Below are 26921 nucleotides of genomic sequence, written 5' to 3' on the forward strand. Positions count from 1 at the left end.
TCCGGTGCGCTCGGGAGCGGCTCCGTGCGCGGCTGGCCCTTCACGACCCTGCCGCGGGACGGGAGGCGACTGCCCGCGGCCCCGGTCCCAGAGGCAGCCGGCTGTGCCCTCAGCCCCACTGGGAGCTGATTTGGCTCCCGTCCCCGAGAGAGCGGGCCGCGCTGGGAGCCATGAGGTGAGGCGTCGCTGTGCGCGCGCTCGCCTCAGAGCAGCCTCGGGCCCGCTCTCTCCCCTCAGGCGAAGGCAGCCCCCGGCCGTGCTCATGTGCTGCATGTGCAGGGAGAGCCTGGAAGAGGAGCCGCCTCGGGTCCCGGCGCTGCTCATACGGCTCGTTCACCGCCGCGGATCGGCAGCTCCTGGCTGCCCTCCCCCATGCGGCCGCGGGGCTGTGTGGCGCTGGCTCAGCCGAACACTGACAGCAGCTGGAAAGGGACTTGGACAGTGCGAGCTGCAGCCCTTGCTCGAGCCTGTGAGTGGGGCAGGGCCGAGAGGGCGAGAGGCCGGGCCTTTCCGCAGCCGCCTGTACACGTGTGAGGATACAGGGAGCGGGAGCTGCAAGGACCAAACCACTAACTGCAGAGGGGAAAGGGAAATCTGCTAACCCCCTGTGTGCAGACAGGTGTTTGTACCAAGAAGTAGCATGTAGGGACTTCACATACGTAGCTGGTCTGCTTTATGAGGGGAGACAAGATGAAGAGCCGCTGGAGAGGGTCCAGCAGAGGGCAACAAAGACCATGAGGGGTTTGGTGTAGGTGTCTTACGAGGAGAGACTGCAGGAATTGGGCCTGTTTAGTCCAGAGAAAAGTGAGCGAGGATCTCATTAACGCATATAAATATCTCAGAGGAGGTTGTCAAGAGGGCGATGCTCAGCAACAGAATGAGGACTAATGGCCATAAAGTAAAACACAAGAAGTTTCACCTCAACATTAGGAAGAGCTTCTTTATGCTGAGGGTGGCAGGGCACTGGAATAGGCTGCTCAGGGGGCTCATGGAGTCTCCCTCTCTGGAATATGCTAACCCCACCTGGCCGTGTTCCTGTGTCACCTTCCTTGGTTGGGAAGTTGGACTGGATGATCTCCAAAGGTCCCTTCTAAGCCCAGCAATTCTGTGTTTCTGTGCAAATTGTTTCAGCCATGTCCAATTAAAGTCTTCTCTGCCTCCCTTAGAACGCTGATGGTTGTTAATGTTTTATTCTTTTAGTGTTTTTCTTGTAGCAGTAAACAGGGCCTTGGAGTGGGAAGCTTCCCAAATAGATACTGTAACTGAGAGACTTTACTTAAAGGCAAGTTTTCATGGGGGCTGTTTGTCTCTCTGCTGAGAGTAACACAGATGGTAAAAATGGGATCCTTAGGCTCTTGGACCATCCACCCCTTTGCCAGGAGGTTGCAGGTAAGACAATCTGAAGATCTTTGCTGCAGGGTATTCCTTCTGCTGCTTCCCTGGGCTGATTTTACAGAGGAGGGCAGTGGAGGCATGACTGTTCTAGGGTTTCCCTGTGCAGCAGGAGCAGGACTGTGGTGCCAGCGTCTGCCAGGCTGGAGCCAAGTTGATCTCCCCAGCTCTCCCTGCAGCAGCATTTCTAGGGGGCAGCTGCCAGCTGCTCAGTAGTTGTTTGTGTGGTGATTTTTGGGAGAAATTGGAGTAGAGGAGGTTGTGGTCTCTCTGAGACAGTGTTGAAAAGCAGCCATCAATAGAGGAATGGCAATGAGTGCTCAGGGAAACCCATAGTTGCTCCAGGGACTGTGAGTCAGAAAAGAGAGGAGCCCTCATTTCTCATGGATCACAGCAGGAAAATGTGGTTGTTGTTCTGTTTGTCTCAAGCAGTTCCAAGTGTGATATGCAGCAGCTGTTTTGTGAGGTTTCATTTCCTTTGTCTCCTGCAGTCATCTTGTTTGTTTTTATTCCCTCTGTCTGGCTCTGCCTCTTCTCTTCTTTAAGAGACCGACTTCCCTCTAGCAGGGTTTGCCCTTTCTGGCCTTTCCATCTTTCAAGTGTTTCTCTTCCCTCTATTACATTGTGAGGTTTTCTTCTTCCTCTGCTCTTAGCAGTTCAGCGCTGGCTCTGTGCCCCCTGTTTGCCCTCTGGGGATGGTAACAGTGTGAAACACCCTTGATCCATGAAGTCCAGGTCTTCTGTGGGCATCCCTGCCAACCTCTGACTTGTGGTTTATGAACAGAGAGAGGAATAAAAGAAATAATCTAGGAGAGACTGAAGGTCTTCCTACAGGGAAGCCAGGGTGACCCACCTGTGGGTGGAGAGCCAAGGACCGGAGCTGAAGGTTGGTGTGTCAGTGGCTTTCTGGAACCCAGGACAGCAGGAGAGCTGTGCCTGTGTGTGGGCAGCTCGCTTCTGCCCTGCCATGGGCACAGACTGGCCTCTGCCGTCTGGAGATGGGCAGCTCTGGGAAGAAGCCAGTGCAGGGCTTAGCTGGTTGGCTGTCACGTGAGTCTTTTTTCGGAGTAGTCCTTTGTTACTGGTATGGTGTGAGTAATTGGTTTTGTGCTTGTGGGCTGGGATTAGGGCAAGCAGTCTGCATTCTGTCAGAGGGAAACCTGTCATTCAGTAGCCCGAGGAACTCACACTCTTCTCTTGCCTTGTTTTCTAGCCTAGAAGAGCTGCAAATGCTGTCCTGTGGCGAACCCACTGACTGTGGTCAGCTGATGCTTAGCCAGTGACCTGTGGTAGCACCAGGTGAAACTCAGCACTGTCAGATCAGTAGGTGGCAACAAGGAGCAGGTGTGGAAGCCAGGAACTTCGCCACAATGAGATGCTTCACCCATCCACTGCTCAGGAAGCTGTTGAGCCTCCCACCTCAGTGTGTGCCAGGGCGAGGGACTCAAAGTAAAGGTGCTGTGCTCAGTCCAAAGCAGTTGTTTCTGAGGCAGAGCTGCAGTGCAGGACCTGGGCTCGTGACTGCCACTGATATGGCCAACTATTGGCAGAAGGTGTTCGAGACAAATGGAATCCCTGAAGCACAAGAATCCAGTCAATATATTGTGTCATTTGTCCTGGGAGCAAAAACAGTTAAGTAATAGGAAAAGAGTAAGGTCTGTGTGTGCTTCTCACTTCTTCATTTTGATGGAATCTCTTACCTTTTCATCTCATTTAGAGGGAGTAGAACAACTTATCCTCCCTTAGATGGCAGAGGGGGTGAGGGGTAGTTTGTTATTACCAGTAGAACACTCAGGGGGGTCTCTTAAAAGATCTCTTGCAGACACAGTGTAACATAAACATCCACCCTCACTTGCCTGATCTTAATTTTAATTGTTCTTGTGAACCCCAAAAAGTAGCAGAAGAACAGTTGTAAAGGTTTGTTTCTAAACATGCAGACAAGTTCTTCTGATGGCTCTCCAGCTGGTTTCTAGCAGGTCCAGGCAGTTGTGTTTGTCAGCATCCTGTGTCACCCTGGAGGATGCCTGTGGCACAGGACCCTGCAGTGGCACAGTTGGGCAGGTTTTAAAGTGACTTTGTTTTCAGTTTCAGAGTCTGGATTCAAAAAGCCTCCACACTCCACTTACAGCACTGCAGCAGGAGCAAATCCAGCAGCTGAGCCACAAGCGGCTACAAAGGTAGGAGCATCCTCTTTTACCTGTTCCTTTGGAGGGCTTTCCTTTAGCCTAAAAGCAGCCAGGAGAATGGCAGCAGAGGGAAGGCAGCTCAACTGTCAGCTGTGCTGTGATGGTCTCTCATGGTGATTCAAATGAGGAGCACAATTTGTCCATCTGCAAGGTTACTTGTCCAGTTGGTCAGGCCCCAGCCTGTATTGGTACATGGGGTTATTCCTCCCCAGTTTATATGATTTTGTATTACTCCTTGCTGATTTTTTGAGATTCCTGTCAGCCCATTTCTCCAGACGTCTCTGAAAATTTGCACACCCGTCTGGTCTGTTAGTTACTTCTCTCAATTCTGTCACTGCAGGCTTGCCAAGGGTGCTCTGTCCCTTCACCCAGACCAGTAAGGTGTTATGGGGATATTGATCCTGGGGTACTCCACTCGGAATCAGCCTTCAGTTGAGCCTTGTGCTGCTGAAATCAGCCTTCCAAGCCTGACTGTTCAGTCAGTTTCCAGCCCACCTCATTTATTCAGTCTGTACTGCATCAGTTTGTGTACAAGGATGTTATGGGGGACAGTGTCAGAGCCCTAGAGAAAGTCCAGACATGGTTTTGATGCACCAGACTGGTCATTGTGTCGTGGGTGACTATCAGCTCATTCAGGAGTGGTTTCCCCTTTGTAAATCCATGCTGACCAGTCTCAGTCACCTTCCTGCACTTGGCATGTTTGGACACAGCCTCGAGAACTCTTTGTTCCATCACTTGCCCTGGTATCAAGGTGAGGCTGAGTGACCTGTAGTTCCCAATTCCAGTGCTTGATGACAAGCTGGGCTGTGGGAAGGGAGCTCCCCCCACTCCCTCAGCGTGCACATGCACATTGCTCATGCAGTTGCTGGCCCTCGGCAGGGGCTGTGGTTAGCAGTGAGGAAAGCATGGCGTGAGAGCGCCTCCGGTCACCTAGCGCACTCCCAAAGCCTTCACGCTCCCTTTGCCTGCTGCAGGATGCCAGTGCAGTACGTGCTTGGAGAGTGGGACTTCCAGGACCTGACCCTGAAGATGAGACCCCCAGTATTTATTCCAAGGCCTGAAACAGAGGTATGAATGTGGGGAATGTGGTAGGGGCGGGCTTGGATGTGTGAGTTACATGACACGGTACAGTCAGGGCATTGCTGTGAAGGCATTCTGCATGTTGTGAGGCTGCAGTGATGGAGTCAGATTACTCCACTTCTTTTAGAATGGAGGTGGTTCTGTGATCTGGAACTGATGCTAGTAACCTTTGCCTCCTGCCTCGGAGGAAGGGTTGTTGCAAGCCGATGTATCCCTTAATTACACAGACATCAATTGCCATTGAGGAAGGATGTGGCTTTGCTTTCCTTAGTTCTGCTGTCGTAAGGACTCCTGAAAAGTTAAAAACATCAGCAGCTACATCCCAGTGGCTTAGTGCGTACAGGAATCTAAACATTGTCCAGAGGTTGCCAGCAGAACCCTGCAGTAGTAGGAAAACAGTAGTGCAGTCCAGAGAGCCTGAGTATCCATGTGCTCCCTGGTAGGAAGTGGCACCTACCATCTGTCTCATGGCTCCGTGGTGGTTTCTGGACAAATACAGGAAACTGGAAGGTAAGTTCTGACCTGGGCTGGAATTAAATACGACTGTCAGTCATAAGAATGCAAAGGAGTGTCATACATGACCAACGTAAAACTCTGTGTTCCTCAGCTTTCCTACTGCTATGGAAGAGCTTATATGATCTAGATGGTGACAATTGTCCTGACAATAGTCTAGCTTTCATTTCATCGCATGGGCCATCCTAGCAAGGAAACTTTTTCTTTACTAGTCCTCAGGAAAGCTTAGTATTTGCAAGGTGGGTTTTTTGTTTGGATTTATTTTGGATTGGTTTGGGGTTTTTTTTAACCTTCTGAGAATTTGTTTTCTTTTGGAGCCTGTGTTAACTTTTGGAGATGAAGTGGTCTTCTTACCTTGTCTGAGTCCTAGAAACTTAAACCTGTTTTAGTCTAGTAGTCATTTCTTCAATTATTTGCCTGTTATAATGTGCAAAAGTTAATCAGAAATTTAAGGACAAAGACAACCTGTGCTTCTGTTATGCCCTTTGAAGAAAAGGGTGCTACTGAAATGTGTGAGGGGGTTCCAGAGCATTTAGTGGGAATCAGCACAGCTACACCGTAGACATCCTCTCAAGTCAAAGAGAGGAAGAATATTTAGAACCAGAGTCTTGGTTTGGTGTGGGGCATGAGCAGCACCTCATGGAGAATCTGCTGGGCCTTAAATCATAGTGCTGACACTTGTGTCCAGAAAAGTTGGGAGCTCTCTGCCTGGTCTGGGTTGATCACTCTGTAGCGATTGAGTTTGGAGATGGAGCTCCAAGGAATAATTTTGCCAGCTGGAGCCAGTGATGGTTGCCTTTGTTATTGTCAACAGTATTTCTTCTCGGGATGATTCAAGAGAGTATTTCCAACCTTCAAATCCCAATTAGTTCATGGATGCAAAGGGAGCATTGAAATCAGGGAAAACTTGCACGTTCTGCAAGTCAAAATATCTGCTGGTGAGTCTTCCTCTGGAGCTGTGCTCTGGTTCTTCACCCCATGCAGTGCCAGGCTCAAAACAAAGGCCTATTGTGTGCAGTGGAAGCTGGACTGGCCAATGCTTGAGAATGTTGTTAATTGAGCCCAGATGCCTGATTTTTGTAAAAGCATCTCTGCTGGCCCAAACGAGTGCAGTGCTGTTTGAAACCACTTAACATACCCTGATGCAAAAATGAAGTGTAAACAGCTTAACCCAGACTTGTCTCTGGCAAAACTTGATTTGTTGTGTCACTTAACTTATTATGAAGGCACATTTTTAGCACATTTATTACAAAGACCAGAAGTTTATGATAATGATTCAGGAATGGAGCTCTGTGGGCAATGGACAGTTTGCTTGTGATGTGCTGGGGAGGTTCCTGTGACAGGAGAGCCACAGGGACAAAATCCAGCTGTTCAGCAGCACCTGGCAGGACATGGCTGTAGACTGGTGCTGCTTCCAGGAGCTGTGTCCTGTGTGTAATATGTGCATGAAGTGGTGTCCATGTCCTTTCCTTCTGCTGGAAGGAAAGGCAGGTGATCTTGACTTTGTGTCATGTGTTTGGGTTGGGCTTTGTCTATGTTTTGTTTCATCAGAGTAATTTTTTTCTGCCTTCACTGGACTTGAAAACTGCAGTGGAAATACCTGCTTTCAGAAATGTTAAAGTTAATTGCATCTCTTGCTTTCCTTTTGTTTAGAATTTGTCTGCAGTGTTCTTAAAAGCAGTAATGATGAAACTTTTCACCAGATAATTTCTGTAAATAATCCTTGTTCTTTAGGAAGCAGTTAATTGTTATCCCAGGTTCAAATTTATCTGTGACTGCACACACAAGCCACGTGTCTTGTTTTTGGCTGGGAAAATGTGACTCCCTAAACTGACTCAGTGCAGATACACAGGCAGCTTCAAAAGTTTCTTCCTAATTTTCTGTATGTAGCTTTTGCAGGTGCTCCTGTGTGTTGTTTGAATCTGAGGAGAAGGGGAGCCATGTTTATGACACACATGTTGTTCTCTGGTTGCAACAGAAGGGTTATGACTCTTGCTCCCAGGGCCTTGGTAATGACATGAAATTAATCACAGCATGACCCAAACCACAAGCATTGTTTCAGGCCTGGGGACAGAGACACATGCAGAGAGAGAGTCTCCCGTGTCTGCTTCATTCTGTCCTGTGTGAAATTTGCCCCCATGTCATCTGTTTCGTTCTCTCTGGTAGCTGAGCCCTCTCCTGTTCGCTCCCTCTGGGAATATTTGTGCAGCACATGTGGCTTTGTTCTTCTGTTCCATGGGAATCTGGCTGGGAAGGGGACAGGCAGCCAAAAGTAGGAAAAGAGCAGGTCCTATTCAAGCTCTGGCCTGCTGGGAGGAAAGCTTTGTCCTGGCTGCTACGAGTGCTGAGTGGGCTTGTGAGAGCCTTTGGAATTCAGCATCCTCCCAACTTTCCTCCTGTGGCACCAGAGCCAGGCTTCTACACTGGGGAATGTTTGGACCAAAGTTATGTGGTGTACACAATCAATTACCTTTCTTAGGTGATTATTGTAATGTCAAGGCATCCCTGTCTCAACACTGCTCCCTCATTATTAATGGAGAAGAAAGACCTTTTCCCAAAGCAAGTATTTTTTTGACCTTCTAAAATTTTAGAAGGCTTTGCTTTGGGAGAAATAGAACAAAGAGGAGAGGAGTATTGAACCAGCCGTGGATATGTCGTTCCTTATTTGCCCGGGTGGCTGCAGGCTCTCTGATCCTCACCACGGCTTCCTTAGGGACAGTTTTGCCTCGGTCCAGGCCTGCCCCGAGGGAGGTGTGGGATGCGCGGCACACCCGCCTGCTACCCCCAGAGGGCGCTCCAGGCTCACGCTCGCCGAGTTCCTGGCGGTCCGATTTCCCATCCGTTATCCCAGCATTTCTGATGGTTCTGAGAAGGATTAATTGTTCACTGGAAACAAAAATGGCCATCGTTTGTGCCTCGCAGCTATTGATCCGGGCTCCTGTAGCAAAATGACAAGAGAAAAGGTGGGTGTGGAAGGGTCCCTTCTTCTCTTGACAGTCAGCACTTTAAGACTGTTCTTAGCCAAAGCTGGATTTGGAGCCATCCTGCTTCCTAATTGCTAAAGGATCTGTCCCCCACTGATTTGTTTAATCCTCTTTGGAGTCTGTCTATGTCTAACCTCCCTAGCATCATGTGACAGCAAATCTTGTATTGTAGGTGGGAAAAGTGTATTCTTTGCTTCTGGTGCTGCCTGCTTGTTTAAGCATAAAGGAAAACCTTTAGTTTTTACTGTATAACACTTAAATAATTCACTACAGTATTTGTAATTTTTAGTTATGTCTCTGTCTGTTCTTTTTCCACCTGTGATTTTTAAGCTCTTTTGCTTGTTTCCCAGAATAGGTTGTTTCTTTCCCATGATAACATGCTTGAAAGCTGAAGTCAATGTTGTTTACTTGCACCTGCCTGTGGAATGGCATTCATTTTGTGGGGTGGTCTGTGAAAGCACTTGAGTCAAACATTGGCGCAGAGAAACCTTTCATGAAGTTTAACTTCTAGATAAACATAATCATTAAACTTTCAAGAAGGTCCAGTGCACAGAGAAGGGAGAATTTTCCTTTTCTGACCTGTATATGCAAATAAACATATTGCAAGGTGCACCGTCTCTCTCCAGTGTTCTGTGTCAAAGCAGTGACACATTTTCTGTTCCAATCAGTGCTAAAAGGAAGCCTTTGATTCAGAAATGTCCTTTCATTTCCCTAATTTCTTTACCACAGATGGATACTTCTTGGAAAGGTTTGAAGGTCACACTGTCTAGTGAGTACAGCCATTAATCAAAAGTCAGGAGATTGGCTTTTTTTCATAGTTTTGCCTCTGAGCAGTTGTCTCTTCAAGGGAAGGCTGCATCCCCTTTCTGTGTAATGGGCTTCCCAGTCTGGGAAGTGAAAAGGCTAACATTGCCCTGTCTTGACTTAGCTAAAGGTCCTTTCTTGAAATATGTGTAGCCTTGTATCAGGCATGTTAAACATAAATACAGTAGAGCATTATTTAATAAATCAAAAATTATCTACTATCTGTCAAAACAGAGCTGTAAGCAAATGTGCTAAAGATGGAGCACTGCTGTTATGGCCTCACAGATCAGATTTTGCCTGTATGATAGGCAGTACTTCATCCATGGATTGGAGGAGAAAAATATTTTCTGCATGTGGGTTGTGGCACAGAGGCTGGGGAATGGAAGTCACAAAGGGAGCCTGTTGTTGCTGCAGAGAAATTGGAATTGCCCTTTGAGCTAGGCACAAGTGTTTAATAGGATCATCTAGAGAGAGAGACAAATAGAGCAGCCTGTGCCTTGTGACTGAGGCACTTGTGCTGCCAGAAGGGCTTGGAGAAGGGTTTGGGATCACCAGTGTCTTAGGGATATTGGCTGACCAGGAGCACCCACTTTGTGCTGCCCAGTGGGCTGATGGGATCCTTGCATGTGGATGGGGGAGTGCCACGTGCACGTAGCAGCATTAAATAATGAATATTGCAGTAGTGGAATAGCTGCAGAACTATTATGTCCAGTTATGTTACTGACTGCTTGAGGAAGAAGTGGAAAATTAGATTTGGAGAAAAAACACTGTGGATTAATAGGTTGAAAAAGTCTGCCTTGTTGTTGAAGACCGTCTAGCTCATCAAAGACAAGCTTAGGGGTAAATTATCTGGCACAGACAGCAGAAATTTGAAAACTGAAGTCTCTCTGGTTTCACAGACAAGTGTATAATAAGCACTATAAATGCAGGGCAGAAGAAAAGGTGCACATCTCAGCAGAGAGTGTAATTAAATGCTGAAACAGCATAGCAAGAGTCTATTGCTGGCCACTTGAAAATCAGGACAGAATGTTTTCCCCGGACAGATTTCTTCTTGTTCAAAAGGAAATGATGGAAGAAACAGGGTTGTTCCTGGCTCACTGGCCAAGATGAACTGTGGTGGTAGTTTCTGCTGGCTTCCTATGCAAGAAAACAAGACTCTGCTAGTGCAGAGAATTTCTTCCAAGCTGGTTGTCTTCAGGACAGACAAAAAATGGAAATTTAAAGCTAAAATTTGTGCTGAAGGCAGGAAAAGCAGCAGCTGTTCTTTTAAGTCATGCACAAACCTGTACCCCAGGTTAACTTCTACAGACTTTTCTAATATGTTCTCACAGATCTCTCTGTTCTTAATGCCTGTATTTTGGGGGGGTTTTAATCTCCCTGTTGTGATTGAAAGAGCCTCCTGTTTCCATGCGTTTCCACTGAGTCCTGTAGCTCATCAGCAGTGAAAGCAGGATGTAGGACTAGAACTGGAGAAAAACAAGTTTAAAATGGCTGTGACAGATGGGACTCAAGGAGATTCCCACATGAGGGGGTGGAAATCCTTTTCCTCCCCCAAGCTCTTTTCAAACATCCAAGTAACTACAGCTAGGGATTAGCAAGATAGACTAGTGCATCTGTCCAGATGCTGTGTCTGGCAGTGATCAATACATGTATCTGCAGAGAAAGAAGACTCCTTTCTTCTGGAGAGGTGTGCCTGGCTGGAGCTCTGTGCTGGACACCTCAGCTAAAACCAGTGTACAGCAACTTGGATCCACTCTTGCCCCTCAGGCATGGCTAAATTTAGATGTGACAGCTGTGGTAATTTCTCTCGGGCACGAGCACATATGGGTTGCTGCCTGTTGGTAAAGTCATTTGTGGGTGCTGTCACAGCCTCTGCTCCAACAGACGAAGCAGCACGTGGCATCAGGAGCAGCTGCTGTGTGACCAAAGCCAAACCCCTTCCTCAGTACTAGGTATGCTTTGACATGCTTCTCTGTCATTGCTAATGCCTAAAGCCACCCTTTCTTTCAGGATCAGTGGCTCCTCTGGAGTTACTCAGGTGCTTTGGTTCCCATCCTTTTATAGTGGGAGTTCCGTGGGTTAGATCCCCACATGGGCCATTCACTTCAGAGCTGGACACAGTGGTCCGTGTGGGTCCCTTCCAGTTCAGGATATTCTGTGATTTTTCTCTTTCCTACTATAGTGCCAGGCAGAAGATCCCAGGACAAAAGACCTGCCTGTCCATGAAGCAGTGGGCTGGTTTGGTGGCCTGGTTTTGGAAGTGGGATACTGGCAGGGATTTTCTGGGGCCATTGCCATGGAGTTGGGTTTCCAGCTTGGCTTCCTAGTGTTTGTCATGTGCTGATTGGGAGCCAAGTGGGCAAATAAGATGGGAGAGGTGATTGGGTTAATATCAGATCAGGTTCTATGGAAAGTCCTGGATTCTGAGAATAGAAGTTTCTGGAAAACACACAAATAAGTGAAACATTCCCAGAAAGTGAGCGAGAGCAGAGAGAAGGTTACCAGGGTTTTCCTGGGTTTTTTTGCTTTCCTTCTTCAGTTGAGTAACCTGGGAATTTAGAGTTTCCTGCTACCCTGGCTCTTACCCCTGGAACCTTGTCTTCCCTGCTTTCCCCTGGGGCATGGAAAAAGGGTGCTTGTAGGGAATGCAGTAGTAGTTTGTGACTTCCACCCTTGCCTTTGTGGTTCCTCACTTCCTCTTGTTTTATTTACTTAGTTTGTCCTTTTTGATGGCAGAAACATATGATGGGTCATTCCTGGGTGCTGGGCTGTAGCAGAGGATCTCCTCAGCTCTGCAGCCAGCCTTGAGCCCAGGACCCTCTGCTGCCTTCTCCCAACTGTCTCGGGGCTGGAACCCAGCTGAGCCTGTGCTGGTTCTGCCTGGGCTGCAGCTGTGCAGCCTCTGTGGTTTGGGTGCTGGCAGCTCCTGGCCTCTCACTGCTTTGTGCAGCTGCAGTTCCAAGAAATGCAGTGAACCAGAACCCTGGCCACAGGGCAGAGGTGACACCAAGAGCTTGTGAGAGCAGAGAGGGTGCTGGGGGTCCTCGGGGAACCACATTTGTGGGTGGAAGGGTGAGGCTCAGGGGAAGCTGAGGTGTTCACAAAGTTTTGCATTTGTTGCACTCAAAGAGAAGGTGGGGGGTGGAGCCCAAATAAAGGACAGTGTGAACTTAGGGTGAATCTGGAGTGAAGCAAGATTTCCTAGAATCATAAGGTGAGAACAGCCTGTAAGTGGTTTGGCTAAGAGACAAAAACTTGAGAGTCTCTTGAGTGCTGGAAGTTAGGTAGCATGAGAAGCAAATATTTGTGTCCCCTGTACATGTAAGGACAGGGTAACCACAGAATGACAGAACAGTTGGGGTTGGAAGGAACCTCTGCAGATTATCCAGTCCAGTCCCCATGCCAAGGCAGGGTCACCTGGTGCAGGTGACACAGGAATGTGTCCAGGTGGGATGGAATGTCTCCAAGGGGGAGACTTCATGCCTTCCCTGGGCAGCTGTTCCAGTGCTCTGTCACCATCAATGTAAAGAAGTTTGTCCTCATGTTGGGGTGAAACTTTTTGTGTTTTAGTTTATGGCCACACATACGATTTGCTTCAAGGAAAAACTTCATGGCTACTGAATTGACTTTTCCATGTGACTTCTGTCTCTTCCTCCTGGCTGTTTCAACACCTCTGCTCACCTATCTATGGAATGAAATGTGCATTCTGTCCCTGCATGCAGGTGTCACCAGCTCCATCCCAAACCACGTAGGGGACCTTCCTTCCCTTTCACCTTGCTGCCATTGCTAACAAAAGCAGGCAGAGGATTTTATATTCTTTCTGGTTCTGTCTGTTTGCCATTCAGTCCCTTCACTCCTTCCAAAACTGACTTTTGCTGCAGGAAGGAGCTTCTTGCAAAGACTGGAGGAGAAAAATTCTTCAAAATGTTCCATTTCCCCATTCTGACACAATTATCACACTGATACCCACATGTCTGTATCCCAGGCTCCAGGATGAAAGTAGTTCTGCCAGTACCTGTAGTACTGGTTAGCAGAATTTTTTTTTGTCGTAGATTGGGTTGTAACTGACAATAATGACTCATACTGTAAGCAATAATTTGATTGTTAATAACTCCACAATTGAGAGTTCATTCTACCCAGTGATTGGCATGCTGTGAGCAAATATGGAATTGGGTCACAAAGTATTTTCTTTTATTTCCCAGTGGAATTTCTGTAATTTCATATCTCAGCCTTCAAAGCTGGTGATCAAACTGATGGTTAAAATGGCTTTTGGTAATGTTGGCATTACATTATCAGGCATTTGTGCTATGAACCTGTTCAGTCTGAGAAGACATGGGGTATCCTACTCAGTAAAGACCTGTGGCCAGTTGCTGTTGTCCCAGTCTCAGTTTGTCTGTGTCAGTCCCAGGCACATCTTTTTAGCACCATCAGCCTCTTTGTTTCTTTTCCCTCGCTGTGGTTCCAGTTGGATTCTTGTGCAAAGGCTGGGAATGTCTGACTTGTCCATTTTGTTGTCTCTGTATGAGCAGTGTAATACTCAGCCAGAAATACTTTGTCTCCCAAGATGAGATTTGAAAGGGGCTCTGCTGTGTTCTGCAAAGTGCTGTAATTTATCAATTTCCAGTGGTGATATTTTGGAGGTGATGGTGTGATTGGAGAAGTACAGATTTTGGCTGGATCATTTCCTAGAAGATGAAAAGTACAGAGAAGAATCTGATGAATATGGTTTCAAAACAATTTTTGATAATTTAATAATTCCTGAAACCTAGTGGCAGTGGGAGTGGGATGACTGGACATACTCTGTGTCATGGTTGCTGGATTTTCCTTATTATTTGCCAGTTAGAATACATCTTCTTCTTTGCTGGTCAATCAGGTTGAAAATAATTACTCAACCTTTTATTGTAGAGAGGTACTAATGTCTGGAAAATGATGCCATTCCTTTAGGTTGTCCCATTATTTTTTATGTCTTTTACTTTTGCACTGTTATGGCAAATGTGTATTATGAGAAAACCAGCCTTTGCCTCAGTAGGAATTGAAATGAAATAACCAAGACAATGAGGTAAGGCTGTCAGAAAGCAGGATACAAAGCCTAAGTAATATCAACATCCCATTTTATTTATATTTTATGTGGTAAAACCTGAAATCAGTCATGTTTAAATGGGAGCTTTGGCGAGCACACTAAAATGCTTTCACTGTGGAATGTGTAAAGGAGGCATTCCATTCAAACCCATCAAGCTTGAAATTACTAATGAGAAACCTTAAGGAAGTTAATAAATGGTTAGAATAGTTCTAGTGTATGGAAGTCATATTTGGACATTTGTAATCAGTAACTTGTGCTGCTCTGGGAACAGATGGTTCTGAGTTACTGTGGAGATTTCCAGGAAATGTTTGTAAGTGTCCAGAAATGGCTGGTATTTAAAGAAGTGATTTAATAACCAAGCAGAATTTTTTGTGTGCCTTTTCTTCTGTGGTCTTGGAATCCTCAGCACCTCACCTGCTCCACCAGAACAAGCTGTGGCTGTAGTCTCTGGCTGTCTGCAGTGCCCGAGTGTTTTCAGGCTGATTCATCTGGAGCTGTTTGAATGGTCAAAGCCACTTCTCACAGAAATGGGTAGATCAGGTGTTTATTTTTCCCTTTTGCTGTCTGAGCCCTGTAATAGTTTCTTCCAGGTTGGGAGTCTGTGAGACTGTTTTCATCCATAATTGTCTAGGGAAGGAATTCCAGAGCAGCAGTGAGGAATATGTGATTTTGGAGGCTGTTAGAAAAACTCCCATATGAGAGCAATGCCAGTAATGACATGGTGATCAGGGCAGGGCACTGTGATGTGGCTCCTCATCCCTGGCTGAGTATATTTAGATATCAGTCCCCAAACTTGCCTGCTCCAGGGATGGTTCATCAAAGCTCATCTACCTGAATGTTTCATTTTTGTACCTGTTTGCTTCTCCCTTCCCACTTACTGCACATGTGGAGTGGCCTGTCATGAAGGATGACCAACAGCTCTGAATCTCTTCAGATGTACTTTGCACAAGGCATGTGTTTTTCTGCACCCCAGTAAGGGTGAGAGATCCAAGGAGAGGCTTCTGCCCTTATGCACAAGCCTGTCCAGTTCAGGCTCCTGACAAAAGCCATTGTCAAGTAACAGACAAGCTGACCTGCCTGCCAGGACTTGTTCCTTTTAAATATTCCAGCTTATGCCAGTTGGTTTTTGTAAATTTTGTTAAAACTTTCTGGATTTACAGGAGAGATCCAAGAGCAGCCCTCTCAAGTAGAGAATCCTAGGGAACACCTAGGGCAGAAGGCCTGTGTGTGCTGTTGTACCCTGGAAGCACAAGGAAGTGAGGGAACTGAGAGCACCTGCTGAGCTGTTGATGCACTCAAATTGTTCATAAGGTTTCCATCTTACAGTTTTCTCCATTGAATAACAAAGGAAGTTCATGCTGCATTCAGAGGGAGGCACATGTGTGCTACCTCTTTTATCTCATTTTCACAAATCTTTGAGACCTGTCCTGCTGTATTGGATTTTATATAACATGACAAAGGGATTTAAAAAATAAAAGATTGGTGTGAGGGAGGAGGCAGAAATGGCAGAACTGCATTAGATCCAGGAGCATGGATTAAAATCTTTTCCATGTGACTTTATAGCAACAAAATGTCGTAGGAGTCCACAATCTGAAATCCATGCAGGGAGCTACTAATTTGGATCATTTAGTAACTCATTGCCTTGACTTTTCATCTGCAGGTTGGATTACTGGTTTAGATGCTATCAGGAGCTGTGCAACTGCCTCCTGGTCACCTACTGTACTGAGACTGTGTAGAAATCTTGAGTTTTGAAGCTTACAAATTCTGAAAGCCAAAGTTTTGGAGTAAATGGTGTTGCAGAAGATAATGTGCCGCAGCTGTCTGGTTATTGTTTTTCCCAACAGTGCTAGAAGATTTCAGAGGATCTGTGGGAGATTGTGTCCTGAGGATTTGGTCACTAATCAAAGCACCCTGTGGGGCAGATGGAGCTGAAGTGACTTCTGGCATGTCAGTTCCATTACTACCATCTGTGTTTTTAAAATTAGCAACAAAAATACACTGCACTGGGTACAGAGTCAAGAAATTTAAACTTCAGTCTTCAGATCACAAAGGTGTGAGTCATAACAGCTGCCTTAGTAATTTTGTTTGTTTCCTTAGGACCTTGTCTCTTTAGTTGTGGAGGAAGAATTTCAGAAATGTGAGAATTCATCCCTCTGTTTCCCAGTTCCTGTTCCTCATCCTGTGATCCTGGAAATTGGCTGTGGCTCTGGAGCAATTGCTCTGAGTCTGCTCTGTAAACTGCCACAGGTAAGTTCTCTTCAGTGCTCCTGGTGCAATAGATAGCTGTGTTAGAGGACAGTCCCACTCTGCTCGTCTTCATTGGGACGTCACAAACTTCTCTGAAGGAACTTTGGCAGCTCAGGTCTCTGACAGGCTCTGTAAGTTCCTAGTAGGTAGAGAAGGGATATTTGGAAATTGTTCCCTCTCCCCATCTGTCTGCAGGAATAGCAGAGGCATAATCAGAATGAAAGAAGTCATGTGCTCATTCTTGAGCTGCTGCAGCTCACTAATAATCACCTTACCTTGAAGCACTGGTGGATTTTGGTTTAAGATACTAACCGGGACTGAGGACAGGAGGGACTGAGGCATGGGCACACACTCTGTTTGTTGAATGAATGGGGCAGTCATCTCTAAAAACCACCTTGCTGTGAATCAGAAGATCTGGTCTCTAGGAAACTGAAGACTAAATGGTACAGGAAAGGGATTACCATAGCAGTGTCAGTACTTGGGATCAATAAGATGAGCAAATCTCACTGCCACAACTGCCAAACCACGTTTTTGTAGTCTTCTGTTCCCTAGTAACAACTCACAGCTTCTGTACAGAGTCAAAAAAGCAGGAGAGGACTGAGATCTGGGTGATCAAAGCCCTTCTTTTCCTGATTCTTGTGGTGTGTAATGTGTTTATGGAGATACTCTTGGTCAAGGAAATGAGAAATGAATCCAAGATCTCATTGCCTGTGGTCAAGGGAATAATATTCTCCTCTCCTCAGAACAGCAGACCAGCCAGTTCCTTCTCAAGAATGAGAATTGCTGTGGCCAGCCCCTCCTCTTGTAGAAGTATAAGCCCTGCTGTGTGAGAATTAGAGGTTGATGCCTCTAATGGAAGGGGTTTTCCTCCTCCCAGTGACCTGAGAAGGTTACTATTTGAGTTTCATGACTTCAGAGTATAATTGCTCTGATTTCCTGAGCTGGGTGAAGAGCTTCATGCTCTTTTTCTTACTTGTTAATTTAAAGAGCTGTGTCAGTCTGTCTCTGTAACTCATGACAATCCTTTCCCAGCCCAAACTGCTGTACCCAGGGAAATAAGGAGCCTTGACTGATTAGAATTAGTGGTAGCCACTCTGACAGCTAAGTGGAGTTGCACTCTGGGTAATCTCCCTAGTGTCTGAGGCAGAATTGGCCCTAAGGCACTGAGAAAACAGCAGCAATTTTTCATTTATGGTCTCAGCTGTGTCCTTCACCTTAAGGGTGAGCTTCATGTGTGTGAGTGCTGGCCTGGGACCATTAAATTAATCCCCTTAGGAGTGATGGCAAATCACACCATCATCTCCAAATGCCAAGCAGTTTCTTCAAGCATGTGTCCTCTGTGCAAATCCTATCATAATCTCTGCTTAAAAAACCATGAAGCATAGCAAAACCAAGTTAGGCCTTTGTCTGTGGTTTTCCCAAGGTGGAATTGAAGGTCAAACAAACCTCTCTTTGTGGAGCCCTGTCTCTTACCATTATGCTGTGGACCTTTAAATACCTGACACACTGTCAAGTACATGCAGTCAATACAGGCAGTGAATCTGTCTAAGAACTGCAGTGGAGTAACTGGGTAAAAGGTGCCTGCATAACAGATGGAAAATGCCAGAATCTGTGTCCAAGTGGTTGTGTTAGTGTCAGGAGGGATCCTGTCTGTGCTAGGAAGGATAAATCCAACAACATGACCTTCCTGCAGTCTGTGCCCAGCCCAGACCAGCCAGAGTGTTGAGTCTCACTCTGCCAGGAGCAGGGAGGGATCAGTGAGGTGAGTCACTGTGGCTCCATTGTTGTCTGTTCTAGTGGGCTGCTGGCTGTGCTGTGGAGAGCCTTCAGTCACCTTAGTCCTTTACACACATCACTCGTGATCCCAGCTATGCCCTGCATGCATTCCTCAGGAGCTGTTCTTTTCAGGAGCCAAGAGTGAGCAGTCTCTTGTCAGTTTTGATCATGCATGTTTGGCAGAGCATGTCTGCTCAGGAATCTTGATGTTATAACACCTGCTTGGTGGGGTTTGTTGTTTTTTCTGTTCCAGAGCAGAGTCATAGCCATGGACAAAGAGAAGGCTGCTGTGGATCTCACCAGGGAGAATGCATATAGGTACAAGACCACATATTACTCATTTTTTTGTAAACTGTTGCTTGAGAAAGACTAAGAGTTGTCAGTACTTGTACATATGTTTCATGTTTATCACCACTGGAAACCAGAGACTGTTTAGTTGTTGAGCTCCTGAAGTGTGTAACAATTCAGAAAAAAAAAAGCTCATGTTTACCAGAGTGTATTTCTTTGGCTTGTGGACATGCTTTGCAAAGACAGCAGTGGTACTCACATGCTGTTTGTCAAGGGTTTTCAGAGAGTTTTTTGGTAACTACTCTTAGCCCAGTCTGTGACCTGAGGAAGCTCAGACTGAAGTAGGAATGTTTATGTCACTTAGGAGGTTAAGGACAAGTGTATCCCGAGCCTTTCTCTCTCTGGCTCCCTCAGTCATTATTGTTGTGCTTGTTTCTGTCCTTGCTGCTCCAGAAATACTTGCACACTCAAGTAGCACTTCTCCTCTGATGTGCTGCATGGTGTCCCTCAGCATCCTCCCTGCAGTCTTGGTTTGGTGGGAATGGTGCTGCTGGATCCCATGCAGTTCAGACACCTGTGCTGTGGCAGGATGGATGTGCAGAGCTGCTGGCTCAAACGCCTTGTGCTGAAGTCAGAGAGATGTCTGTCAGGTTGTCCTTTTCGTTCCTAGAGGCTCCACTTCCTCAGCTGATTCTTCTGTCAGGTTGTTCTGGACTGTCACTACCACAGGGAACCCCAGAGCTGCAATCCCAGTATGCTTCTGAGTCTCTGCAGGCTTTGTCAAATGAGCTCCAGATTGCATTCACATCCTCAGTAACTGCTGGGCCCTAGGCATTAATTAGAACCATCTCAGAAAGAATTCCTATTGCTATTTCTCATGGAGTCCAGTACAGCTGTGAGTCTCAAGAGGTGCTCATTAACTGGGATTTCTGGCCACAGACCCACATACCCCTCTTTTCCCAAGCTGCTGCCAGCACTGGGTGGGGGCTACTGCTGGTGCTGGCTGCACTGGGCTGCATTTCTTCACTTCTTGCAAGTCCCAGCTTGTGTGTGAGTCTGAAGAGCTGAGTAGGAATAAGCTCTTCCAAAACTGGTCACCTCACTGTTACCCTTTGCCTCCTAGCCCAGTTACAGAGAATGGGGAGCAGAGGTTTTTTTCCTAATGTCTCAGTGTCAAACCAAATTCTGTTGCAATTGTTCATAGATATAATAAAGACTGGCCAGATCTTTGTCTCCTTGATAAACTATAACTCTGGCCTCTGGGGAAAATTGTCTTGCTTATTAACACTGCTTGTTGGCTCAAGAGTGGATGAGGGAGTATACATGCCATGTCAGAGAGCTTCATATTTCTCCATGGATATTTTCATTGTGTCTTTGTGATCTTGTCTTTGGCATGGTGCCCTGTAGCTCTTGGGAGAGAAGCTAGCAGGATAAGCTGTGTTACTGATTGACTGAACCCAGCTTAGATCCTGCCTGTTTTTTAGATGAGTCTTCCTGGATCAATCCCAGTGCACATGGCACGCAGTGCAGGAATCCCTCCCTTTCCTGATGCCCTCAGGGCCACAGCCCTCAGCAAAGGAAGCAGAACTTGGGTGTGAGGCCACTGTGGTGGGAGGAGAGAATATGCTGGGAAGATCTTGGCAGTTGTGAATGTATGTGTATCAGATAAGAGGTGCAGTATTTAATGATCTGTTTGTAGAATGTACTGTTCATGAACACAAATACACCTCCTAATCTTTCTTCTTCCTGTTGTTGCATCTTGCATCTGGAATTTTATAGGTTGCGGCTCCAAGAAAGGATTCACATCATCCACCAAGATATTTCAAACAGTAACTCTTTTCACTGTTATAATCCCCTTTGTTTTTTTCCCTTTTTGTCTTTGATGGGTGGAGGGAGGCATGAGAGACAGCCAAGGGACCATTCTGGGATGCAGGCAGCAGAAGAGTTTTGAAGTTAATAGAGAAAAAGGTCAGTAAGAAGTGAGCCAGTGAAGCTTTTCCCTGCAGAGGTTTCCAGGGCAGATGATCAGCTGACAAAAGTCCCTTATTGTATCAGAAAGTGAATTGTTCCTGGGTTTAGGTGTCCCAAGGTTGTATCTGAGCTGGGAGTCCAGATGCTCTTTACTGTTGCTGGGGAGAGGCAAATATATAAAAGAGTGTAATTCATTCCATGCTGACATGGAGGCTTTAGATAAACATGCACATGCCTATCTCTCCACTGATGGTAGAGGGAGTCCATATATTTAGCTTGGATTAAATGCCCAACTGTATTCACCTGAAATAAGGATAGTTGAACCAGGAAAGGATGCTTTCTTCCCCAGAGCCAGCTGAAACCAGTTAAAACTAGCATTTGGTGGGGCCTATCCAGTTAGGTCGATAGTGCTTGGCTGTTTGTTAGCAGCTGTGGTTCATTTGCACACCTTTCTGACATTTGTTTTTGACACTCTGCTGCCTCTTAAAGCTGAAAGCCCTGTGCCAGGACAGGCTTGAGGACAGTGCCACCCTCACGTGATTCCATGAGGTCTGATTCAGGGCTGGCCTGTGCCAGACAGCGGCAGCAGTGTAGGGAGCTGCTCCTGGTCTGCAGAAGAGCAGACCATTGTTGGTTTTGCTGAGGGACTGGCTCTGAAGGTCATTGGAGGTCCTGCTGCAGCTCTTTAAGAGGAAGGATGTTCATGTGGACAGCCAGCCTAAGCTCTCACTTAGGCCTTTGTGGGCTCTCTGAGTTCTGGTTGTTGCTTTAGATCCAGGTGGGCACAGAGTTTCAGCTCCTGTGCTTTTTAACATGTTTTGTTAAGCAGGCTCTTGATATGACAAAATTATACTTTGCCTGTGCTTTCCTTTGTATCACTCTTGCATTCCTGGGACAGGGAGCAAGGCATGCTATTGCAGGAAGAAATAGGATAAAATTTTATGATCACAAAGCAGAGCCAAACACATTTACATGTGCCTGGAGACAGTTTCCTGGGGAGGTTCTTGACACTGAGCTTATAGAGAAGATGCTGTGGTTGAGAGCTGCTTGTGATTCTTTTTCTTTTCTAGGTTCTGCCAAACAGCTGCTGCTCTGGGGCCCCATAGATGTCATAGTCAGTAACCCCCCATATGTTTTCCATGAAGACATGGCTTCCTTGGATGCAGAAATACTCTGGTAATCAAACAAAGAGATTTTTCCTCTCCTGTTTCTTGAAACAAGGTTTTCTGTCTGCTTCCTTGTACTACACACAGTTGCACATAAAACATGCAAATGTAATATACACATGAAAAATATAGGTGTGTTTATTTGGGTTATAATAATACAAGCTTGCCTTGATACTGCTTACAGGCCTGAAGCAACACGGAAGTGTTTTAAATATTTGTTAAAACAGAAAAAGTACACAGTTTGAAATTAGCAAGTTCCCAATCCAAAATTGATTGTCATGCATGTGAGAAGAAAGTCCTGCCCCCACCTCTGTACAAGAAGTGCACCAGAGCAGGTTCTGGCAGCTGTGCTTTCTGCATCCCAGCTGGCTCTGCTGGGCTAGCCACAGCCTGAGCTGGTGTTTGGCATGGATCAATCAAGCCCTTGCTGTACAATACCCTTGCTCTCTGGCCAGCTTAGAGAGAACAGACCTATGTGTTGGAACTGTAAGCTCCCAGCTACAGCTGGCTCCTAATTTTCAGAAATACTTCAGGGGATGTTTGCTCCTTGTGCTGAATGTGGGGTTTCTCAGCCCAGTGGTAGCTGCCTTCTCCCTCCCTGTATTTCCCACAGAAGGGGTGAGTCCCCTGCTCTGGGAGCACTGGAGTTCAGTTGTGTCAGGTCCCCCTTTCTTTGTGGGGTGATGCATTCTCAAGGGCCACAGGAGTTGCTGTCAAATGTCTTTTTCTTCCCACACTCCAGCTATGAAGACCTTGATGCCCTGGATGGGGGAGATGATGGCATGAGAGTCATCAAAACAATCCTGGCTTTGGCTCCTTCTCTTCTGAAGGTTTCTGGGTAAGCACTACCGTCTTTTGAATTTCATGTCTTTTATCCACCCACTTCTGTAAAATCCATACTTCCCTGTATGAAAACAAAACGGAGGGAAAATAGTTGCCAATTGTCCCCTCATTGCCCCAGTTAATAGTTTTTAAAATGTCCTGTGTGTAAGCAAAATTAGCTTGAAATTGGTTAATAAAGTGGTGTGAGCCCTTTCCTTGGCTGTTGGTGGCACTTCCTGGTCATTAGTGAAGTGAGAATCGTTGAAGGTGAAAGCAGCAACAAAAAGAACATGGAAGAGAGCAGCCAAGAAAGAGAGTGCAGAAAGCAGGAGAGCTTTTTAAGGTGACTAGCTGATGGAAGGAGTAGCAATGGAGAACTCTTTGAGGGTGGATGTATATCCCCACTTCCCTCCCACCCTTTCATTAGGGGAAACTTCTTTGTTGTACCAGTATAGAATGCTGAATATCCCAGGAGAATGAAGATCAGTTAGGGATAGTTTCTTAAATGTTAAATTTCTCCATGATTAATATTCAAGACTGATTGTTCCTATTCTCTGTCACGTGGGATCCATTTTGAAGATCAACATGGTGATACCCAGAAGTCTGAGTGTACTGTTCGTGTGCCAGGGCATTCACACATCCCATTGAATATTCCTGACATTTGGCTACCATAAGAGAGGTCGTTGAAAATCTGCTGTTTTGAGAAGAAGAATGGGAATATTGAGAGGCATAGTACATGCAGAATTCATTCCTCATGCTTTGCATGACCACAAGAGCAGAAGATGCTCCTCAGAATTTCCCAGCATTAGAGACTGGTCCTGTGGGGTTGTTTCTTAAGACTATTTCTTTTCCTTCTCTTTTTGCTTGTCTAATAAGGTCAAGCCCTCATTGAGGAGTGGAAGTTTTTTAAGGTCAGAAATGAGATCCACACCATGCTTGTAGTTAGCCTGGTGAATTTGTAGGGAGTATTCATTGTGGGATGTTTTAAGAGTTCTCAGGAGAGTATTTGATGGGGTTTGGCTTGTGTCCTTAGCCTGCTAGAAGTGTCTCTTGCTGTGTCCCAGGCCATAACCAGCTCCATCACTCCCCGTGCCTGTGAGCTGGGGTGGTTCTGCTTTGTCACAGGAGGGAACATGGGGAGTGAGCCAGTGTCATAAAGCCTGACAAAGATGGAAATAGCCCTGCAGTGCCCAGGCCTGCTCCTGGTGCCCTAATTGAGGTTATTTGATCAGTTCTGTGTAGGCTTGAATGCTGGTGTTGTTTTCATAACTGATTTATGGAGACATTTACTGTGGAAGAATGTGTGTTCTGACTTGTACTTCATGTCTCTTGCTGCTTATACACAGAGGGACTTCAGGCCTGGCAGCCTGAAGTGCTCAGTGTTCCTGCAGCATAAAAACTGCCTTCTCAGTTAAATCTTTGTGGTTTCAGAAACACATTGCTGGTGGTATCTCAGGGTGAGCTTCAGAGGGGCTCATTACATCTCGATACAAGGCTTCAACTGCTCACACAGAGTACCATAAGAATTCCCCCCAGGATCAACACTTCCTTGCCTGAAGGAGGCAGCTGGGATCTGCATCTTATGTGGACAGCTATGGTCTGGTTTAGGGTTGTTGGATTGCACTGTGTTTGCTGACCTTTTCATTTCCTGCAGAGTCAGAGTCATACAGAAAGAAAGATCTTAATTTTTATCGTTTTAACAACCTAAATGTGCATCTCTCCAGTTCTACTCCCAAATGTTTCTTCTCAGGAGTGTGTTTCTGGAAGTTGATCCCAGGCATCCAAATATGGTGGAGCACTGGCTACAGGCACACCCAGAATTACTGCTCACCCTCCGTGCCATTCACAAGGACTTTTGTGGCAAGTAAGTCTTTTTTTGCCTTTGCATTTTTGGAGGTTTTCTGTGCTTTGAAGAATATGTCCTTGCACCATTATGTATTGAGTGAACCCCAAGCAGCTTCACAGCTGAAGCCAGTCTTTGACAAAATAGGGGCTCCCTGGTTGTATTTCAGCTTTCTGATATCCTGAAACAGCCTGGCAAGTGTTTGAAATTCTGACCCAGGTGAGCATTTCTGATGGGGTGACTGGCTCTGATGGGGTTACTGCCATTGGAAAATGACTGCTTTTATAGGATGGAGGTAGAGGCACATTGTCCCTAGTGACACTTAAAGCTCTGGTCTTTCTTTTTTTCCACAGGCCTAGGTTTCTGCACATCCAGAAACAAAGCAGCTGACAACTGTGTCAGACATAATTCTCCCTGAAGGATGCTTTTTGCTCTTGAGCCCAGCTGAACAGCTGGTTGAAAACTCCTTCTGCCTTGTGAAAGGAATCTCCATTCCCCAGAGTGCTGGACTTTTCATGCAGTGACAGACCCCTCATATCCTGACACAGACCTCATCCAGAGATGCAGAAGTTCAGCTGAGCATGTGGAAGTGTTTCACCTTCCTCAGGGAACTGCATGAAACATTTTAGTCTGCTCTGCTAAAGTGACTCAATCATCTCAGGACCTAAGATAGAAGAGTTCACAGCTCCAGGTTAAAAATACAACTTCTCAACATGCCAAATCACCCATTTGGCCTAGAAAGAATTTAATTATATTTTTTTAATTGGCCTTGAGATACATTTAGATAAAATGTGACCAGATGGGGTGATTAAGCTCAAATCCTGGCTTATACTGGCACATGGATTTGAAGGTATAACAGGACATAACTGTTGTGCACATTTGAAATGCAGTTCTGTTCCAGGATCCTGATGCTCCAATAGCAAAGCAGCCTTTGTTTCCCACTCCTTCTGAGTGATTGTCCCTGAAGGATCAGTGCACATGTTACAGCACCTGAATTTACAGCCCTTGACATTTGGTGGATGCTGCAAGAAATGGTCACCACATTGTAATAAAAACAGTGCTTCAGACCAGGGTCCTTAAAAGAATTTCACTGCAACTATTCAGAGATGCTGGCAGGCTTGAATAAACATCTGGCACCCATACTTGGCTCTGATAGTAATAGAAATGCCTAAATTCCACATGAGGCATTTAATTGCAACACTTTAAAGAGAAGGCCAGAGTCACTACTCTGCTTTTGTAGATGGAGAAGTTGAAAAACAGGAGGTGAAATGACCTGCACAAAGTTTGACAAGCTGAGTTTGGACTAGGACCCAGTCTCTTGACAGGCGTGGGAGTAGCTGAGGTCTGTCTCTTTGGGAAGGATGACTCAGACTAGGCCTGCCTGAAACAGCACTGAGAGAAGTCCCTAAAGTGGACAGTCAACATCATGTCAGTGTAAATAATGGCAGGATTAAATTCAAGCTGCTGCTTGCTGTTGCTGCTGTTTCCAGTGGTGCAGGTTCCCTTCTGGACCATAGCTATCCAGGGAAGGAAGGAAAGCAAGCCAAGGAAAGGGTCTGGTCTGCCAGTCCAGATGGAAGCAGTTGCTGGGCCAGTGGAGGTGAGCACTCAGGAGGGGTGGGAGAATCCAGACAGGGCCCTGCTGTGTGTGTGTGCCAGGGAGGAGCTCTCAGGCTCTGTCCAGGCTGACCTGGGGCTGCACAGCCAGAAGCATCAGGCAGGACATGCAGCAGCAAACTGAGTCTGTTGGAAGGCTGCAGCAGGTTCACAGGGTTCACATGAGCCCTGATACATCTGTTCCCTTTCCCCTCTGCCTCTCCCACACTCTCACTCCTCAAATGAGTTTTGTCCATCCCCTTCACTCCTGAACTCCTGATCGGCCCTGCTTTCCCACAGACACCTGAGCTCTCTCTGATGAACCAGCACTTGGGTTCCAGCTGGACCCTTTCCCTGCTCACAGCTCTGTTCACAGACTTGCCTTTCACCCATTGTACATCTCACACTACATTTATCCACTCCAGTAGTTTGCCCTGGCCTGTAACTCTTTACTTGAATTTGTGAGTCTTCTCTGGCCTGCAGTACCTGCCCTGGTTAAACACAGTAGAGGAAATCTAGGGAAGGAGAGAACAAAAATAGGTCAGTTAAAGTACACTTGAGCATAGGTTTGGAAATACCATTTCAGCACAGCTGATTTCTGTCCTCCTAGAACCATGAGCACAAAGTACAGTCAAAGGGTATTTTGTGTGGTTGTAGATTTTTTTTAATAGTAATTTAGGGCTATTTTTAAAGTTCAGTTTGTCAGACTTTTTAAAAATTAAATTTGAAGAAATGAGTTCTCAGATTTCTTCTGGGTGTTAGATGAAAACAGAGCATTATACACAGCCTGCTTCTGCAGAAGGCCTTAAAAGCTGAGTAGTCCATGGGCTGATGGGGATGTTAAACAGCATCATGCTGCATTCTTTAGAGGGTGGGCTGGTTCCCTGCAGCAGACAGGTGTTAGGTGGCCCTCTAAAAGTGCCAGTGGCTGGACTGCAGGAGGCAGTGTGCTTTTTCTTGGAAGCATCAGTCAATCCCTTGTCCGAGCCCTGAGCAGGACAAATCCCCTGCAAGACAGACTATTGGTCTAATCCAGTAGGACAAGTGTTAAATTCCTATACTTGCCACTAAAACACTTGCATTTCTATGTATTTGCATTGCATACTGGTTCTATATTTTGGAAAATCACATGGTGCTGCTGACCTTTTCATAAAAGGAAAAATTGCTGTTCTC

The 26921-nt window shown here is 46.2% G+C and overlaps 1 protein-coding gene across 1 annotated transcript; it reads left to right on the forward strand.

Moving 5' to 3' along the window:
- HEMK1 (HemK methyltransferase family member 1) lies at positions 1-26921 on the forward strand. The gene is made up of 11 exons (XM_041465627.1): positions 1-175; positions 2606-3023; positions 3478-3569; positions 4553-4646; positions 16137-16286; positions 18316-18380; positions 20130-20179; positions 21392-21497; positions 22230-22325; positions 24060-24173; positions 24506-26921. Exons 2-11 carry the CDS (start codon positions 2763-2765, stop codon positions 24540-24542), a joined length of 1065 nt encoding a protein of 354 aa, XP_041321561.1. The 5' UTR covers positions 1-175; positions 2606-2762; the 3' UTR covers positions 24543-26921.

The sequence above is a fragment of the Pyrgilauda ruficollis genome, unplaced genomic scaffold, assembly GCF_017590135.1.
Source record: "Pyrgilauda ruficollis isolate IOZ18807 unplaced genomic scaffold, ASM1759013v1 scaffold10, whole genome shotgun sequence".
Lineage (NCBI taxonomy): Eukaryota > Metazoa > Chordata > Aves > Passeriformes > Passeridae > Pyrgilauda > Pyrgilauda ruficollis.